This window comes from Corvus cornix, chromosome 21 (assembly GCF_000738735.6).
Source record: "Corvus cornix cornix isolate S_Up_H32 chromosome 21, ASM73873v5, whole genome shotgun sequence".
Classification (NCBI taxonomy): Eukaryota; Metazoa; Chordata; class Aves; order Passeriformes; family Corvidae; genus Corvus; species Corvus cornix.
The window spans coordinates 3,360,052-3,380,400 of record NC_046350.1 but is presented as its reverse complement, the minus strand read 5'-3'; the positions used below and the strand labels follow the sequence as shown (position 1 = coordinate 3,380,400).

Below are 20,349 nucleotides of genomic sequence, written 5' to 3'. Positions count from 1 at the left end.
CCTTGGAAAGACACAGGGGAGAGAACAAGGAAGGATATCCAACTGGCCCTTCCCTGCCAAACCATCCACTCCCATTTGGCACCAGAGTTGGGACAAAAACTCCCATTTCAGTTACCTGAAGTGTCCTGAAGTGTCAGTTGCGATCCCTCTGGTAAAGATTCCATGTACCAAATCCATGGTGGCCCAGGCACAGTTACTGTCACCCAAAATTACTTGTGTGCAAGCAACAGTTTCCTTGTGCTAGGATAAATCACTACATCATCACATCACTGATCACACTGAAACAGACTTTCAAGTGCAGAGGTGCAGGTTTATAGTTTGTAACTATCAAAATATTTATTGGAGATTAGAAAATTTAAATAATAGCTATACATTATATACACACAGAGCTACAGTCTTAGAAAATAAGAGTTCAGAGTTGAAAAAGAGATGTTCAACTCCATCAATACTCAGGTTTTCTTGCAACAGAGGCTCGTTCCCTACGTTTCACTTGCTACATCACTTCATTCAAATGCAGTCACAGTATTTCACACACTGAGCTTGGAGCTCCTTCAAATAAATAACTTATAAATACAAACACTTCAGACTGGGCAACAGCTTTTGACTCCTTTCCTCTTTCTTCCTCAGACTTGGGAGCACTTTTAATGCATTTTAGTTCTTTTATTTTACCTCTTCTCTTTCCAAGTAACACACACAGAAGTTGTCCTTACTCAGGAGAACCATGGAGTCCCCACTGGAATGCCAGGAGAGAGACACAATCTGGAAGTCACCTGCGGGAAGAAATCAGAGTGTGTCAGCAAGGAGCTGGCAGCCCGTCCTCCTGCCAGAGACAAAGGCAGCTGGAATCAGCCACACAAATCCCTGCTGGCCCCATGCTGCCCTTGAGACATTTGCTGTGTCTCCTTAGGAACTCCTCTTTTTCCAAGGGTGAAAACAGCCATTTTTAAGCAGCTCCAAGAACACACCTGCGCTATTTTCCATGACAACACTCAGATCAATTTATAAATGGAATAACATTTTGTCACTGAGCAGTTGCTGAGAGGCTGTGGCAGCTGCTGCAGGGCCTCACCTTCCCCAGGCACCTGCACGACCATGCAGCCAGCTGGGGACCACAGGTACACTCTGCTGGTGCCTGTGCACACGGCCAGGCGGGGCTGGCAGGGATCCCACTGGAAACACTGGATTGTGCACAGCTGCTCCAACACCACCGACAGCTTCAGCTTCCGGATGTCCCAGATCCACACGGCGTTGGGAATGTTGTCTGGAGAGGAAGCAGCAATCGTGTGATAGCGGAAGGATAAAAGGATCACGCTTGGTTTTTCTAAATGCACAGTAACAAACAGAATTCATACAACACAAACCTTTAGGTACACCCTGGGGTTACCACCACTTGAGTTTTGCCAAGCAGAGCCTTCAGGAAATAGTCAGCCTTGGAAATATTGCAAAGAAAGGTAAAAGTGACCTAGTCCATCTCCCAGTCCTTCCCTGGCTTTTATCAAATTAGTCTGTCTGATGGGTTTTGCACCTGACCCAGAGCTTTGGCATCCAGGCATGAACAGCCCCTCAGGACCATCAAAGGGAAAAATGGAACATTAATTCCATGACTTTCACTATTCAGAATTCCTCTTGCTATAGGTTGTGCAGCGTTCTGCCTTTCAAGAGACCCAGGCTCTAAGTGGGAAGATTTGTTTCATTACAGTGAGCTCACATAAACTTGAAGAAACATAAAACCCCACTATTTTCATTAAATACAGAGCCAAGGCTGAGTTCATGCCCTGATCAGCAGTTCTGGCAGCTCACAACAGTTAACACACACTAGAAGACAGGCTGGGATTCCTCTGTAGTTACATCTCTCAACAGAGCTGATTTTACAGGGCCATACTTTGCTCTTTTTATAGAGCAAAGGATCATTTCTGCTAAGGAAACCCCCCACATGCCACATGGTTTCCCCTGTAAGGCAGGGCAGTCGGAACTTACCATTTTTGGTTGCCAGGAAACAGTTATCTGCACTGAAGGCCAACATCCCAACTCCCACTTTGGGATTTGCCCTGTCAGCAACTGGTTTGACATACTGTAAAGAAACTGGCACCTGGGAAATGTCATCTGGAACGGGAAATGAAAGTATTTCACTAAGTGAGCCTGGAAGGACAATGCATTTACATCCAACTGTTAAAACCTCTCATCTCTCAAGTGATAGGACCAAATTTTACTCTTCTTCAAGATGTTCCAATCAAAATTGCAATTGCTTTAAGATATCACATCTTCACACAGGCACCCTACTACTATTCCTGCCCTCCTACAGAAAAGGAAAGGCTGGTGATTCAGGAAAGACTGAGATTAAATCAGGAAAATGAGGAGAGATGAATTTTTCTACTACCTTTTAACTAATATTTCTAACAGTGTTAACCAGAGGTGATTTACAGTGCCACAAACACTGCTTCTGATTTTTACTGCCCTTGAGAACATCCAGAGGATCTGTTCCACCATCCAAGGGGCAGAGGTCATCTACAATGTTTATTTAAAGATTTCCCAAGGCAAACTCAAGTGTCTGGTTTGAGTAAACTTTGGCTTACATTTACTCTTTGTGCTGAAGAGAGAACTAGCCAATTCTCTTGTTGGAGGGAAAGAAAGTCTCTCTGTGTCAACAGTTGGGGATTTCTCCACTTCTTTATACACAATCTACAAAGAAACAAGTGAGAGCTCTACAGAAGGGCCTTGGAGAGTTTGAACATGGGCTGTTACCAAATACCCACATCCCACTGACTCATTTGCACATTTATTACATCTCAGCATCCCCTGGTTCATCAACAGAGGAAAGGGCTTCAGCAGGCAGGTATGGAATCCAGTATTCCCAGTGAATCGTGGGCCACGTGGAACCTTGATCAGGAAAAACACTCCTGTGACAAATACACAAACCTTAAAGTCTACAAACAGTAAGTCTGAGGGAGTGCACCTCGTTCAGTATTTCTGACAGCAAAATAAATCATCCCCATTACAGTGGGAACATGAATCTCATTTTTGCAACCAAAAATCTTTAATCTGATTCTGTCACAAATAAAGTGCAGCACTGCAGAAGGAAAATAGCAAAAATATTTTAGTGTGCCTGCAACATATTCCCAAACACAAGCACCAGGACAAAACACAGCAACTGCAATTCCTGTCTGTGTAGTGGAGATTAACAGAGCTATTTCCATTTGTTTTCCATGACATATTTTACACCTAACTGGAAGTTAAGGCATTATTCAGCCGTGAGAAGCTTTGCTGAGGTGCTTTAATGGCTCGTGCCTTGCTTCTGGTTAAGAGGCAGAGTCATGTGAATATTGCAAGCTTACAATCCACATACAAACTCTTCCAGGAGGTCTGTGCAGTCCCTCTATACCGTTCTTGTTACCTCCAGGGATGAGATCAGCTCAGGGTTTTGGGAACAGCAGCTCTGCACCTGCTGCCAACAGCCCAGAATCCGTCAGGCCTTGCAGGTACAGGTACAAAGGATTAAAATCAATGCTGACAGATGTTCCAGGAAATGCCCTTTAGGTGAGCTGGATGAGCCTGTCCACACAGGATGGAAAATCTGAACACAATCCAGTTCCAGCACTGTTTAAAGTCAGGAATTGTACAAGGCTGGGACAAATCTCTCCTGTTCAGTTTTCCAGTTTGCTGCTGGCTGCACACCCAAACCTGTAATGCAGCCACCACCTACACAAAAAATACACTGGCACGTGACAGGAGCATCTGAGAATCTATTACTGCTCAAGAGAGATGAACACAGACATACTCCATCAAATTTGAAAGGATTCCCACATTTTTCTTACATTCCGAGGTTGCCATGCAATTTCCCAAGACCTAGTGGGGAAAAAGCAAAGTCTCCAGAATCAAATGGATTCATCAGGATGTTTCAGATACAAACAGCAGCACCTGAGCTCTGCTAAGGACTCCATGGATTTGGGATCCACACTTACAGTCTTTTTGCTGGCAATGGTTGCTGGATGGTCAAGCTCCGTGATCTTCTTCCACGTCACGTGGTTCAGGATACGCACCTGGCTCAGGAAGCGTGGCAAGGGGAGACTGTTAGGACAAAGTTCTCAAAATGGTTTAGATAAAAGAGGTAGGAAACACTTCTCACCTTTTCATCAAAGCTGCCAATGGCCAGGAACTGGCTGCTGGGACTCCAGGCGATTGATTTGACACCCAGGGGCCACTCGTAGGCGCAGAAGGAGGAGAGCAGCCGCCCATCGAGGGAGTACAGCAGGACCTTGTACTGAAACACAGACAGAGCCACTCTAAAAGCCAGCAAAGGTGTTAAAAACCACAGGCAGGCAAATCATCCCTGCCAAACACTGCCTGTTCAACATGCAGCAAGTTCAATTCAAAGGTACCAATGGTTATCTATGAGTTAAGAGGCTTCGTTGCTCTCTTTTTGGATGAGTACTTTCATTAACTGTAAAATCACTGTGCAATGCAATGCCAGTAAAGCTGTAAAAGACTCTTAATTCTTCCAATGTTCTTCTTCCATTATTCTTTCATTATTTCAAAAGCAGGTTCTGCAATGTTCACTTTTTTTTTTTTTTGCAAGTAGAAATAATTTGCTGTCATTAAAGATTTACAGAACAGTGACATCCACTTGCAAGGACACCCATCCCCAATACAAGTGTTATATTTAACAAAAGCTGGACCCACAACCTTCTATGTCCAAAAGAAACTTTTTAAACACTAATTATTTTAGTCACTGCTTTATACATGATGGCCAAAGACCAGCTTGAACTCTCCATGAAAATAATCTGCTTTTCCTCCTACCTCCAGGCACGTGTCCCACGCTGCCAGCACACAGCCATTGGGAGCCCACTCAATCCCAGACAGATCCTGGGTTTCAGTGTCAAAATGCTGCTCACAAAAGAGAAACCACAAAACCATCTGAAATATGTCAAGGAATCCTAAGCTAACAGAATGCTCACTTTTAACCTTTCGAGGGCTACCACAAACACAAAAGAGCTTTTTGTGTGCCAGAGTAGCAACAGAAATATTTCCTCCTGTAATACATGCTGCATTCAGTGGATCTTTGATCCCCTTTACAGAAAAGCCAAAAGTTTCTATACCTTCAAATGAACAGCATTTCATAAGAAAATTAAATTAGTTACACTGAATCAGTCAAAAACCCAGGAAGCCTAATTCCTTGTCTCAAAGCCTAGTAGAGGATCACAGAATCCCAGAATGATTTGGGTTAGAAGGGACCTTAAAGATCATCTTGTCCCATGGGCAGGGACACCTTCCACTAGATCGGGCTGCTCCAAGCCCTGTCCAACCTGGCCTTAGACACTTCCAGGGATCCAGGGGCCTCCACAGCTTCCTCTACAAGGTTCATTAGGAAAGAGCTCAGGAACACAACAAACATGTAGTGGTGTTTCCCAGATTTTCTCTCAGCTTCTGGTGAGACTCAGAATTTCCAAATTAGAGGTGACACAAGATACAGACAAGTTCTTAGTGAGGTTTAATTGCTCAGATCCAGCCCGTGGCCAATGCCACCCTCCATGGCCTGATCCCATGTGTGAACAGTTTATATCACATACCCCGAGTACCAAGCACTTGCTTCTCTCACTGTCACTAATGGAGTAGTGTGCAATATGTGCATGTAAACCCCCCAGCAGAGTGGGAGGAGAGGCAGAGCTTACCCTGAGGAGCTGCCAGTTGTTGCACACGAAGATGCTGATGAAATCCTTGCAGTCACGTCGCTCTGCCACGGCCATGTAGCGCCCGTCCTTGGTGAAAACCACCCCTGCCATGGGACAGATTAATTAAAACTGGCTTAAATAGAAGTCAGACAACAAGGCAGAAGAGCTGATGAGTCTTCAGCGAGGAACAGTTACTCCCATTTCAAAGCAGAAATAAAAGAGGAGACAATTTTTTCACAGACGGTCGCATTAATCAAGGCAAAGCACAGTGTTACTGATTCATGGTGTCAGCAATTTTTAAGCTTGGAATGTACAATTTCTCAGGATGCAGAGCTCCAGCGTGCTTCAAAACACATCTAACCACTGACAGTTGTTATAGAAACCCAACAGATTTCAAATAACCACTTCATTTAGCCTGGCTAAGTGGATCAGTTATGCAACAATTGGGTCTCCACCAACTCCCAGGCGTTGCTCCCCATCCACTTGGATTTTGCATGGAACACATAATTGTCTTTGTCATCTGTGGGATACAAGCCTTGGGCAGCAACCTGCTCACCACAGCCATGTGGTCTGACAGCCCTGACACAAGCTTCCCTTTCCAACCTTCCCATGTGCAGAAGATGATAAAAGTCACTTTGGATTAATGTTTTTCATCACAAGCACATCCAGCATAATTTAATGTCTTAAAAGATCCCTCAAAAGCAAACACAACACAGATGCACGTGGATCAGCTGGAATCCTTCACTCAGAGACCACAACCTGGCTGCAGGTGCTGCTCAGAAGGGACGGGAGCAGCCCCTGTTCCCAAACATGGCGTTTGTCACTACATTAAATTCGCTTTCCCTTTCTGCCGCATTAAAGGATCATTCCCAGGTGGATGTGTGACACTTACCTTGCTGGCACGCTTTGGGGTACTTGATGTAAGACACAGACTTGGTGCACAAGGACCACACCGTGATTCGCAGCTGGCGGAGAGACAGGGAACAGTTTTAGTTATTTTTGTAGATTAAAAATAAAAGAATTAATAGGAAAACATCAACCTAATTCAGCAACACTAAGTGGATCAATTAACCTTCTGTGATTAATTAATTCTGCAGCTATTTTGGATAACACAATGCCCTGGGAAGCAACTATGAGGAATTGTCTCCCAGTTTCTGGCAGTTAGCAGGGAATTTACCCCAAGCTTAAATGGGTACTCTAGATGGGGATACAAAATTCAAACCACTGATATGGAGAAAAGCTCTTCACGAATACTGAATTTCCTGACATTAGCACAAATGTGTCTTCCCAATCTATTGCCCAGAGTCACTTTGCAGTTGGAAAAACGCATTTCATCACAGAATCTGGAGGAGAGATGGGGAGTTTCCTGCCCTTACGAACGGATGACAAGTTACAGCCACTTTAGAACTTTGTATCCCTTGGGAAAAGGCTACCACGTGTGAAAATTGAGCTGTATTTTTCAACATTTAGTCACCCTCAGCTTTGATGGCTGATTTGTGTTTTGCTCTTCCCTCCTCAGCCACACACAAGGAGGCACCGTTACAGAATTACTGAAAAATTCGAAGACACCCAAAACCTGCTAATGCAAAGCATTGCTTTACACTGCTGTTTGGGGGATTTCTGGAGAACTGTGCTTCCACAAGCACCAAGAGCTGCAGAGAGGGCAGGCAGCTGCAGACCCAGCCTCCCCACAGCTCCCCAAGGTCACAGCTGCACTCCAGGCCCTGCCTCGCCATCTGCACATTACCCAATTAAAAACAAATACTCCCTCTCCCGTAGCAACGGCAGCCCCAGACACATGGGCATTCACCAGCATGGCACGTGAACCTTTGCATTTGGAGCTGGAGCAAGGAATGCTTCCAGGGACAGGTTTTTAACTTGTGTTCTCCTGCATTTTACTGCACCAAGGAAGAGCTACAGGTAGAACTTTTTGCAGTGAAGCACCTCCATCACGAAGCTGCCTTTCCCTGAACCACTGAACGCCAAAATTAATTCTGATCCATTATGTAAAACACCAGCACCGTCTCCGTTTCCTCCTCCTCCCAAATCCCACACAGCCCAGCAGCATCCCAGCAGTCTTGGGAGGAAGGTTCTGCTACACCTTTTTGCAGGTTAGTCCTCAACACACCTTTTCCTTCCTTGAAGTACCTGGCACTGTTCAGTGGTGACAAAGGATCCTGAGGGAGCACCCTATGGATCTGCTTTACTGGTAACACTGCAGGCTGTGTTGCAACAGAACCTGAATGTTTTTTTATTGCTGACATGATCAGTTTTGGTGGGAAGCACAATTCCAGGGATTTACAGGGTTCAAACCAAGCCTCAGAATCCCAATAAATGCTGCCTCCCCATCAGAGATCCGTGGAGTCCCAGAACAGTCCCTTCTGCCTTACACGTCAGACAAACTTCTGAGATTTGAGGAAACAACACAGAAATTTTTTTTCCATGGAATCATAGAATGATTTGGGCTGGAAGGGACCTTAAAGCTCATCTTGCCCCACCCCCTGCCATGGACACAGACACCTTCTAGTAGACCAGGTTGCTCCAAGCCCTGTCCAACCCCACTGGGAAGTATTTCTTGCCAGTATCTCACCTAACTCTAACCTCTGTCAGTGTGAAGCCATTCCCCTTTGTCCTGTCACTCCAGGCCCTTGGAAATAGGGGCCCCTCTCCATCTTTCCTGTAAGTTCCCTTCAGGCACTGGAAGGCCACAATTAGGTCGCCCCAGAACCTTCTCTTCTCCAGGCTGGACAGTCCCAACTCTCTCAGCCTTTCCTCCCAGCAGAGCTGCTCCATCCCTCTGATCTTGGTGCCTCCTCTGGACTCTCTCCAGCAGCTCCATGTCCTTCCTATGCTGGGACCCCAGAGCTGGAGGCAGCTCTGCAGGTGGGGCCTCACCTGAGCGGGGCAGAGGGGCAGAACCTCCTCCTCTAAGTTTAGCAGCTCCTGGAGGAATCCACAAGATGAACAACATAAATCAACTTTTATCCCTGGGCCTGCTCACTTCCGGCCACCCAAACCCAGCGTTGTCAGTCTGCTCCTCAGGCAAGATTTACTTTAAAAATACCAACACGATGCCTCCACACATTCTTCTGCAGCAACTGCAGCACTGAAATGCTGCTGGGGACTATTAATTGCAGCCCTAAATGCACTGGCTGCCCTGCCTCCCTTAAGCAAAACACACAGCACACATTCTCCAGCCACTTAATACAAGCTTAGCAGCTGCAGGCTTCGAATGCTGAGGGCTGGATCATCATTTTTCCTGACAAAGGCATCTTAAGTGCTGCTGCTCGGCCTCATGAACAGCTCCCCTGGCCTGCTGGGCATCACACACACTTCCATCCTGGACCACACTGGCTGCTTCAAGCCTCAGGAGGCAAAACCTTGCTGCTCATGTTGAGCTCAGGTGCACAGGAAGAGGAAAATCTCTGTAGATGAGAAACACCACTGAGTTCCCACTGTCACCTCTGCCCTGCCCGAGGCTCAGCCAAAGAAAAGGCAAGGCCACCTTTGTTTTGAAATATTTCTGCATCCATCTCTGCTCCGTCAGGGAGCCACAGAGTCATGTAGGATGGGAAAGCCCTCAAAGACCACAGAGTCCAACTACTTCCCCAGCACTGCCAAGGCCACCCGTAGACCACGTCCTCAAGCACCACATCTAAATGTCTTTTAAATCCCTCAAGGGATGTTGACTCCATCCCTCCCCTGAGGGGCCTGTCCCAATGCTTGACAACCCTTTCCATGAAGAAATTTTTCCTAATATCCAATCTAAACCTCCATTTGCTGTAAAGACAGAAGCTTCTCCAAAAGGGTCAAGCTTTATAACTCCTCAGAGAGGACAATAATGGTTTCCCTGTTCTTCACTACTGAGCACACGCTCCTGGCACCAGATATTTGGGTGCCATCACACCCTGATATTGCTGGGGGGGCACTGCCCTGCCCTGCATGCCCAAAAACATGGACACCAAACTGCCCCAGTGCCTCTGCAGCACTGGGGAGAGCCCAGAGAGCACAGCCAGCACACGTTTCATGGCACAGTCACACACACAAAAATACACCTGCAAAAACCCAGACTACAACTAAACCAGATGCCTCTAAGTGTCTGATAAGCAAAGCCCTCATCTTCACTCCATCTATCAGCCTTTAACATCTAGTAAGATCACAGAATCACCGCATGGTTTGGGTTGGAAAGGCCCTTAAAGATCATCTTGTTTCAAATCCTCTATTCACAGAACCACTGAGGTTGGAAAAGACCAGCAGGATCACTGAGTCCAGTCCAAGCTGTGCCTGATCCCCACCTTGTCACTCAGCACTGAGTGCCACCTCCAGGGATGGGGACTCCACCACCTCCCTGGGCAGCGCCTTCCAATGCCTGACCACCTTTTCCATGAAAAAATTCCTCCTGGTGTCCAACCTGACCCTTCCCTGGCACAGCTTGGCGCCATCCTGGCGCTTTTTGTCTGTTCAACTCCGCTCTCTCCAGCAAGGGCTGGAGGCTCGGAGGGAAGCACACAGATACACTCCATAACTCCATTGTAACTTCTCACCCAGCTCACACAACCTGATGGTTCAGCCTAGTGCTAGGAACAGGCAAAACCAAATCATTTTGATTCCTGAAAGTAGAATCCTTTCCTGTTGTTCCATTTGTGCCCACTCAGACATTCCTACAAACTGAGAAACTCACATTACGTGCTTAATGTGTGGATTTCACACCCCCTTCCCTTAATATTGTGTTTACAACTCAATTGTAACAGAAAGGGAAAATCCTCATATTCCCACCTGGAACATTCCACAGTCTCGTTTACGTTGCCAACATAAATGAGATGAAGAAGATTAGAAGGATTGTGTCACAGCTTGCAGACAGGATCAGGAGCAACAGAAACACCAAACACAGAGGGTGAAAAAAGAAACCAAACGCTTCAAAAATGACAGGAAATTTCCATTGCTGCTCGTTGCCTTTCTCAGGGAATTCATGGAGAAGGGACAATTGCTTTTATAGCAGGAGAACAGCCCGTGGTCAGATAAGTTGCAGCAAGCCATTCTCCACTGCTCCTTTTGGGGGATACTTTCTCTTCAGCATAGATGACTCCATTGAGTGGAGTTGTCAAACTCAAATCCTCATGATAATGGTGTCTGAGAAGTTTTCAGCTGTTGTTTTGCAGTGGAAAAACAAACCAAAAGCAGAAGCATTTTTAAAATAGCCTGAAAACAGCTGAGAAATAAAAAGTATTTAGATGGTAACGTGATAAACAGTCTCCAGCGCCGGGCCCAGGACCACGGCTCGATGTTGACAGCTCCAGGCAGGTGTAGGACTGGTGATTTTCAGCAGACAAAAACACACTTTTAAACAACCTACAGCTCAAATGACTGTCAACTCTTGTCCCAGACTTGACTGGGTCACTTGGTCCCCTTACATAGCAGTGTCTGTCAGCACTGGATTTCAGAAGATTATTCGGAGCACATTCCTCGCCAGGAAGCAATTTTCAGCCGATGCAGCCACGCACAGTTACTAAGGATTAGCTGGGATACACACACAGAAACACACACTTCTCCCTGCTGTGGAGTTCCAAAGAAGCTCCTTAATGCTTAAGGACCTGACATGGCATGAGACAAAGTACAAAGTATGTCGTTTGTAAGCACAGCTCTTCAGAGAAACACTCCAGAACATCTTCACACTATTTATCCCAAAACACGAGGATCATGAGGAAGCAGAGAATCACAGAATCCCAAGATGGCTTGGGTTGGAAGGGACCTTAAAGCTCATCTTATCCCACCCCCTGCCATGGGCAGGGACACCTTCCACTAGACCAGGCTGCTCAAAGCCCTGTCCAACCTGGCTTTGAGCACTTCCAGGAATGTGAAGAGGATCCATTTGCTTTCCTTCAGATCTTTCACCTGCAGCTCTTGGTTAAGCTCTACCTGTGCCTGTAAATTCTGGTGGAATGATGGCACTGGAAGGAGTCACATTGGGTTCAACACCTTCCACAGGACACACTGATAACGCGGAACTGCCTTCCAGAGTGGATTTCAGCAGAGAAGGAACACTGATCACAAAGAAACCCTACAAATTAGCTGATGAATTCCAAGTGTCAGAGGATGGTGCCAGACTCCTTTTTTTGGTGCCAGTGACAGGACAAGGAGTAATGGCCATAAACTAAAACACAACAAGTTCCACTTCAACATGAAGAACTTCTTTCCATGGAGGGTGGCAGAGCACTGGAACAGCTGCCCAGGGAGGGTGTGGAGTCTCCCTCTCTGGAGACATTCCAAACCCACCTGGATGTGTCCCTGTGTCACCGGCTCCAGCTGACCCTGCCTTGGCAGGGGGTTTGGACTGAATGATCTCCAGAGGGCCCTCACAACCCCAACTATTCTGGGATTCTGTAATGATTTTTCTGAGGCACTGGTAAGTACAGACTGCTAGAAGGAAATTAGCACAACCATAACCTTTAAAAAACTCAGGGAATAAGGAAGTTCCTTGTGAGCTTTCAGTGGAGTTCACACATGAACCTGAAGAATTACGAGAACAACTGCTTACTTGGTGCTGTTTGAAAGCATCAAGCCACCAAAGCCCAGCTGAGCTGCCTGATAGGGAACCCCCAAACCCTCCAGGCAATTTCTGGATTTGATAACACACTGATATTAATTATCCCCAAAGCTTGTCCTGAGCACTGCCCACATCCATCCCCCCAGCCTGTGGATTTAGCAGGGAGGGAGTAAACACAGCTCCAACCGCGGCCCAGCCCTGGCAGCTGTCTGACAACAGCTAATTTAGCAACCTGTTTACAGCTGGAAAGGAAACTTATCCCAACACAGATGCCAACTTGGCAAAGGCTTAATGAAATCCTCTAAGGTCAAACCGAGTTCTGTTGGGAGGCAATAAATCCTCGCTGGTCCACCCCCACACGCACGTGCCACAAGATCCTTTCTGGGAGCCTCACACAGCCCCAGCCTGCAGTTCTGACTCCTCCGCTGCTGCCTGACCAGCAGGGATGGCTCTGCTGCCTCCAGGCTGGAATTCTGGGCTTGTTTTTAATTTTTATTGCCACTATCAGGGCAATTCACACCTGGGAAAACCAAGGCCTAAACTCATGGCTCCTACCTAAAAGGGCAAGGAAGGGGGGTCTGCAAACACACACACACACACACACAGGGCAGAGTCCGCATCTGTATCCCACTGACACTGGGATTTGCCCAAAAAAAGGGGGAATCTTGCATTGCAGCATGAGAATTCTGTGCTAGCCAGTGTTATGGCACAAGAGCCTGCCACCCAAAACCCACCCACAGGTTTGGAAAGAGTAAACACAAAGAGGAAGTGTCTCACATGCAGTTCTTGGCTGTTTTCTGACCCTTCATTATTGTACTGAATAACAGGAATCATCAGCTCTAATCCAAGGGTGGAAGAGTCAGAAATCACAGGTCTTCCAACAAACCCACCATCCACAAACCAATTTGGATTCTACATGAGTCTGTGTTCCCCAATACGGGTCTTAATAAGCTCTTAGAGGTGTTTTAATTTTAATTTTACAAGCGGTTCCATCAGCAGTCTGGCTCCTATGTGTCAAATCAAACAATTGGGAAAATATTTCCAGGATCTGGATCTAAATCTCATCTCATAGGTCAATAAACCTAAGCCTGTATGTTTTAATTTAAAATCACTCTGAAATGTTTATGGTTTGGGTTTTTTTAACTAGAAATCCTGAGCTTTTCTCACTGTGAAAGCAATATATTGGATTTCTAAAACTGCTTTGTTGAATGCCATCAAAATATCAAAATCAAAAACACCAAGACATGTTCTCAAACATAATTTCACCTTCAAATTTAAGTGTTCATTTTCTATCTTATCACCAGAAGCAAGAGGACAAAGTGCTAGCAGAATAACAAACACCTAACCTGGAGTTAACCTGAGTTACACACAGGAATACAGAGCTGCATCCGTGCTCTCCACCACCGCTGCAGCTTTAAGGGTTGGGTTATTTTAGGAGGCAAAGGGCAGACAGCAACATCTGACACCGTGGGGAGCAACCCTGCCTCCACACTCACATGGAACTCGGTGGTGTTGAGGATGTGACGACCGTCCGGACTCCAGCATGAAGCCACCAATCCCGCGGAGCCCTCGTCGATCCTACAGTGCCAGGCCGGCTGCTCCAGGGACCAGACCTGGGGCAGGGAGCAACCAGACAGCGCAGGAAGCAACAGCTGACCCAAACCTCTGCTCAGGAGGACTCCCTGCAGCTGACAACAGGCTCCTGCATCCCACCCCAGGGAGCTCAGGGACACCCAACCGCCCGCAGCCATGAAGGACTGGCGCTGGATCCCGCTGCAAAAGTGAGTCCCACACCTCTGGGTGATAATGGAAATGGCAAATGATGTGCGGTTGTTTTTTTCTGAATATCCAACATTTAAACAGGCTTAGTCCGTTTAACAAGCTTGCATGCATTTACTCCCTACTGCAGTAAGAAACTGGTAAAATAATCTCCAATTCTGATCTGTTTTGCTAGGTATTTTTATCCTAAATATTCTTTTTCAAACTAAGATGTTTGTCATGGCTTTCAAAATCCTGGCATGCTGTGTTATGCTCGAACTGCGTTATCAATAACATCAGGTGCTTCAGCAAAGCCTCACGCTAGTGCTGGCTGTTAAGCTCTCACTCACATCACACCCCAATCCCAGCAGGGAACACGCCCTGTCCTGCTTTCATCCTCACCTGGACAATGCCTCGCTTGTACAAGGCACACAGGATGAACAGGGAGTCCGAGGACCACTCAAGGTACTGGATCTGATCCAGGCAGGTGTAGAGCTGGAGGAGCTGCAGGGAGCTCGCATCCCGAACCACCAACCGGTGCTGCACACATGAGGCCTGGGGGGAACAGGGACAGGGCTGAGGTGGGGCAGGATCCTGGATGGAGCACCGGCACTGCCCCTGCCAGGCTCGCTGCGATCCCAGGTTTAGTTCAGAGAGGATCAATATTGTGTTTTAGAGAAAAAATCCTCCCTGTCAGGGTGGTGAGCCACTGGCACAGGTTGCCCAGAGAAGCCGTGGCTGCCCCTGGGTCCCTGGAAGTGTCCAGGGCCAAGCTGGACGAGGCTTGGAGCAACCAGGGACAGTGGAAGGTGTCCCTGCCCATGGCAGGGGCTTTGAACTAGATGAGCTTTAAGGTTCCTTGCACCTCAAACCAGTTGGGGATTCTACAATTCTATTCAATATGCACTGAGCTCCACTGCAAACTACTGTGAGAACAGCTAACCCAGGGAAAAAGGGGGTTTTACAGTAATAAATAGAATCCTTGCTGATTCCATCACTGCTGGCTAAGTAACTCCAGTTTTCAAAAAATTACTTTCTGTCTTATAACTATTATTTTATTTCAGAGAATCCCAGGATGGTTTGGGTTGGGAGGGACCTAAAGTTCATCTAGTTCTACTCCCTGCCATGGGCAGAGACACCTTCCACCATCCCAGTTTGCTCCAAGCCCCAATGTCCAGCCTTGCCTGGGACACTGCCAGGGATCCCAGCTTCTCTGGGCACCCTGTGCCAGGGCCTGCCCATCCTCACAGGGAAGGATTTCTTCCCAATATCTCATTTAACCCTCTCCTCTGGCAGTTTGAAGCTATTCCCCCTTGTCCTGCTTCTCCAAACCGCTGTAAAAAGTCCCTCTCCATCTTTCCTGTAGGCTCCCTTCAGGTACTACTGAATTTAAAGTACTAATTCATCTAACTGATTAAGGTTAATTTAACCTAACTCACGTCTCCGGTATTGACCCTTATTGACCCAAAGCCTCTCGGCAGCAGCCTCCGAGCTCAGATCCGCAGGATCCGGGGCTCCACCGCTGCCCGCTCCGTGTCCGCCCTCAGCCCGGCCCGGCCCGGGGGGCCCCGCGCGCGGCGCCGCTCGGGGCCCCGCCAACCGCCCCGTCCCGGGCCGCGCGGCCCCGCTGACCACGACCGGCAACTCACCAGGCACTTTCCGTCGGGGAGAAGCGGCCCAGAGCCCCGAGAGCTTGAACAGCTCCGAGAAGTTCATGGCGGGCGCGGCGCCGCCGGGGATTCGAACCCGCCGCGCTCCTCCCGCCCCGCTCCGCTCCGCCGGGGCCCGCCGGAAGGGGGGCCGCGCGGGAGGGGCCGCCCGGGGCACGCCGGGAGTTTGTGGTCCCTGCGCCGGCCCGGCAGGGGGCGCCCGGCGGCGGGAAGCGCGCGGGAAAGCGCCGCGTGAGCCGCATTGGTATGCAAATGAGCCGCTAATAAGCTGGGTAATGACGCGATTAATGAGCTGAGGGGCGTGTTCCCCCTCCTCTCCCCATCCTCAGAGGACCCTCCCTTATTTGGCGCCTTTCCGCGGGCAGCGTCCCGCGCCCGGGACTGCCCGGGCTAATTAATCAGCCCTTCTGGCTAATTAACCACCGTTTCCGGCTAATCACCACTGCCGGCTAATTACCAACAGCAACGGCAGCACAGGCGGGATGTCCCTCCAAGTTCCCCGGACAGGACCGAGGAACTAACAATTGCAATAGAGATACCCCAGCAAAAAGGATGTGAACTGACTGGAACCGATCAATAAATAAATAAATAAATACAGGCACAGCAGGGAAGAGGCAGATCCCAGATAACCCTCTCAGGGGACATATTCCTTTGGGAAACAGCCCCCTCCCGGCGCAGCCGGCCGCCAGGGAGCAGAAGAGCCAAGAGGGGACGAGGAGGGTTACAGGGATGTCTGTGTTCCCAAAACATAGTCAGTGTCCCCAAAACTCTCCGATCGCGCGGGCTGAGGCTGCTCTGCATCCCTTCCCCACTGAACAGCCAGGGGGATGCACAACTGCCTCCCTTTGTCCGCCCGGTCTGTACCCCCGGAATTTTTGGGCGGCAGCAGCCTGGCTCCCATCCCAGTGACAGCACAGTCCGGGTGGGACCCCCTCCCTGTTTGGGGGCCACAATCACCATCACTTAAAAATAAACCTCACGATCAAAGCAAATATCCGAGTCTTGATTTCATTACGGATTATTTGAGTTCCAGAAGCTGATTCCAGCCCCACCGATGTTTTTTGGGGGGGTTGAATGCATCGGTTTTCTGTCCCCACAACAGAGGGACAGACGTGACAGCTGCTCTGCCGTCACCATCTGCCCCACGTGTGATGTGGGGGTGCCTGCGGGCAGGGAGTGTCTGTTGGTCCCCAAGTGGGGACGGGGGACCTGAACACAAGCGGTGATTGCCCAAGGATGAGCAGTGCTCGCTGCCTGCCCCTGGTGACCGAGGGCAAGTGACCAGCGACACGGGAGCTTGTGAGGAGGGTGTCAGTGTGACAGGATGAGTCCACAGGATGCAGATAATTAGCCTTGTGGGTGATGGGTTTTAATCAGAAATGTTCAGCCGTCACCCACTGCCCCTCTCCGTGTGCCTTGGCAAGTCGCTGTTCCCTGGGGGAAGCAGCACACGGAATCCTGGAGCCCTTCCCCATCCCCCAGGCAGGTGGTCCCGGTGGCTCCAGGAGAGATGAGCCGGTCACTTGGCTGAATGCAAACACAAAACCCGCTCAGTCCATCAGTCCAATGAGGGGAAGAGCCTCCTTTCATCTACACTGAGCGTCCCTTGCCGGGTGTCCCATCCCTGGAAGTGCCCAAGGCCAGGTTGGACGGGTCTTGGAGCACCCTGGGACAGCGGAAGGTGTCCCTGCCCATGGCAGGGGCTGGAACAAGATGATTTTTAAGCTCCCCTCCGACCCAAACCATTCCCTGATTCTGTGACTGTCATTAAAGCCCAGCAGCCGCCTCGGGCGCGGTGCTGCCGGGTGGCCGCCACTCTTGCAGCCCCCACACCCAACTTGCCCCGGCGTCACTTTGGCGCTGGTGACCAGCTTTAATTCCCTGGCACGCTTGGCTGAGCACTCCCCACCCCCTTGCAACTGCCTCCTATTCCAGGAAGGCGCGCAGGAGCTTTTGCCTCACTTTTCACACAGCTTTCCGCGGCTCCAATGTCATTGCCTTGGCGACCGGGACGCTACTCCGGTGTAGTGCAGTAAATAACGTAGATCCTCAATCCCAGGCTACTCCTGTCTGCGGGAGACCTCCGGGGGAACTCAAAACGCAGGTAGGAAGGAAAAAAACTACCAAAGGAAACCCCTTGCTATGGGTATGTGTGAGTTTCTCGGCACGACCCTCTCCTGAGCGCTCGATAACGCGGCTGCAAGATGATTTGCGGCCGCTTTGCTTCGTGGGCTTGTGGCACAACATTAAAGTGTCTTGGAAAGTTTGCTCCCAAGTGCCTTGGCTCTGGAGTTAAAGCACTTGCGGAGGAGGCTTGAACGGGCGAAGCAGAGGAGGGGCTGGATGCCGGTGGGATGCGGGGGCCGGCGGCCACAGGCAGGTCCCTGAGTGGGGCTGAGGGCTGGGCTGCCGAGGAGGGAGGGGGAGCAGCGGCCTCAGCCTCCTGCCCCATCACGAGCCGCTGTCAGTGAGTGCAGCCAGAGAGGGTTTCTGTCCAACCTGCCTCCTCCTTGGAAAGCAAATCGTTGATAAGCTGCTGGACTCCAAGGAGGGCTCCTGAGATTCCAAGTGAACTGCAGGAAAGCTCACTCACTCACTCTCCATTGCTTTCACAAGCCTCATTTTGCAGGTGTGGATTTAACAGTCCGGGACAAAGGAATGATAGCACAGGGCAGCGTTGGCACCTTGGGACTGGCAGCATTTTTGCGAACATTAAGTTGTTTGCTGTGGGCTGGATGAGCCTGATGGGTCTCACTGTGCAGAGGAGAGAAGGTCCAGGGCCAGTTCCCAAGTCATGGAGCAGCTCCGTGGGAAGTCCTGCTCTCCCAGAGAGCCCTTAGGAATTAGTCATAGCCCTGTTACATCGGCTTTGGGCATTTATCTCCCTTTAAGGTGGCTGCAAAACGCTGCCGTGTTTCGTTCTAGGCTGCTGGAGGGGCGGGATAGCTGTGAATTTGTTATCTGCGAGTGATAACAAATACCGGGCATTTCTGAGTGCTAAACCGGAGCCCTAAAGTTGATGATGGGATCAGAGATGCTCCTTCCAGAGAGTGCAGAATCTCAGCGGGCAGGCAGTGCTCCCAGCAAGGCTGAGAGCCCATGGTGCCCCTCACCGTCCTCATTGTGACGAAAAAAGCTGAGTTTTAATCTTTCTAGTAATTTATTCAGGCTCAGGAACCGTGAGTGAAACACGGTTGGATAGACAGAGGTTCATCTGCTCTGCTTCTCCAGGGAGTTCTTCTCCCATATTGGGGTGGCTGTAAGGACCTTGGTCCGTGCTTTTCCTTCTCCCTGTGTCTCTGGGGCTGGGTTTTCCACAGCAGCCTGGAAAACTGAGAACGTGGAGCTTTTCCACACTAATCTTTGGAAATTATTTCAGCGGCAGTTCCCAGGGAAGTTTCATTGGCAGAAGGCACCGGACCCGGTGCGACCCCGCCGGGTCCCGCATCCCGGGCTGGCCGCCCCAGAGGGAGCAGGAGGCTGGAGGATCGCTGCTCGCAGGCTTTCTGTCCCCGCTGCCGGGATCTTTCCCGTGTGCAGTCTCCCTGCAATGCCCTGGCCAGCAACAGAGGGAAGCAGCAATCCAGCGAACGCCCGAGCCGGCTCTGAGTGCGCCTCTCCCAGTGAACGCCGGCAAATCCCGCCGGCAAATCCCTCCGGCAACCCTGGATCCCAGCACCAACCCCCTGGTTTGCACATTTTGGTCTCTTTTCCTCTAGAAACCTGCAATAAATCCAGTGCAGGTCCCTCCCGAGCTGTGCCAGCCGTGCCAAGCATCCACCACTGTCTCCCTTCCACATCGAAGCAGAAGGGATGGAGATTTCCTTGCTGGACCCTTCCCTGGGCGAGGAGATCTCCACTTTAATAAGTAGTTTGGGGTCTCTGGAGGTGATAATTAATCCTCCTGGTGGAGTCTGGCTGGAGGACTCTTGCTGGAAGAAGTCAAGGATGATAGCCCAGGTCTTCCCTTTGGTGTGGGGAGCTGGTGACAGCAGGGAGCTGACACAGGGCAGAGGCAGAAGAGGCTCCAGACTGGGTGGGGCAGGGAGCTGAACCTGGGCTGTGGCTGGTCGTGAACTCAGCCCCAGGTGCCATTTACTCATCCTTGGGAACGGGAATTGCGCCCAAGCCATCAGGAATGCTTCCAGAGCAATGCAGAATTAGGCTCTAAGGCTCTTCCCAGTTTAATTTTGATGCGCACAAAGAGCTCCCACTGCTTCCCACCAGGTGTCTTTTCCTTCTGCAGGGCCTCACCACCACAGAGCTTTCCCAGCTTCCCAAATGTGAATGTCTCCACCATTCCCTGCATAACAGGGCTCTAAATGGCACCTCCTTCCAGAGGGGATTTCACCAGCACCAGGCAAAATTTGGGGAACCCTATTTGAAAGTAAATTGGTCGGTAAATTCTTTACCAACCCAGGTGCCCGGTGCCAGGCTGTCACTCTTGCTGCAGAGGCACTTTCCCAGGAGGAGCAGGGATCAGAGCAGCAGGGATGTGCCTTGACAGCACCACCGACTCCAGCTTCCCTTTGTGCCACCTAGCTCAGAGCTCAAACACGAGAAGAGGCTGGCCTGGCTTTGCACACTCAGCCTGTGCTTTGAAAGAGTGAAAGGGAACTTCCAAAACGCCCTTAAAATAGTCAGATTTCTTTCCTTTTGAAAACGAGAGCAGCCACGTGGTTAGAGCTGGTGTCACCCGTGATGACCACAC

At 49.6% G+C, this 20,349-nt stretch overlaps 1 protein-coding gene across 1 annotated transcript; it reads right to left on the bottom strand.

Annotated features, from left to right (window-relative positions):
• Positions 1 to 304: 304 nt before the first annotated feature.
• WRAP73 (WD repeat containing, antisense to TP73) lies at positions 305 to 15,748 on the bottom strand. Its single transcript, XM_039563970.1, is given in 13 exon segments — positions 305 to 770; positions 1,070 to 1,261; positions 1,978 to 2,103; positions 2,574 to 2,679; positions 3,960 to 4,037; positions 4,124 to 4,258; positions 4,795 to 4,881; positions 5,667 to 5,770; positions 6,559 to 6,631; positions 13,707 to 13,823; positions 14,371 to 14,523; positions 15,618 to 15,642; positions 15,644 to 15,748. Coding segments are annotated over 13 exon segments (1,347 nt in total). The 5' UTR covers positions 15,685 to 15,748; the 3' UTR covers positions 305 to 660.
• Positions 15,749 to 20,349: the final 4,601 nt, after the last annotated feature.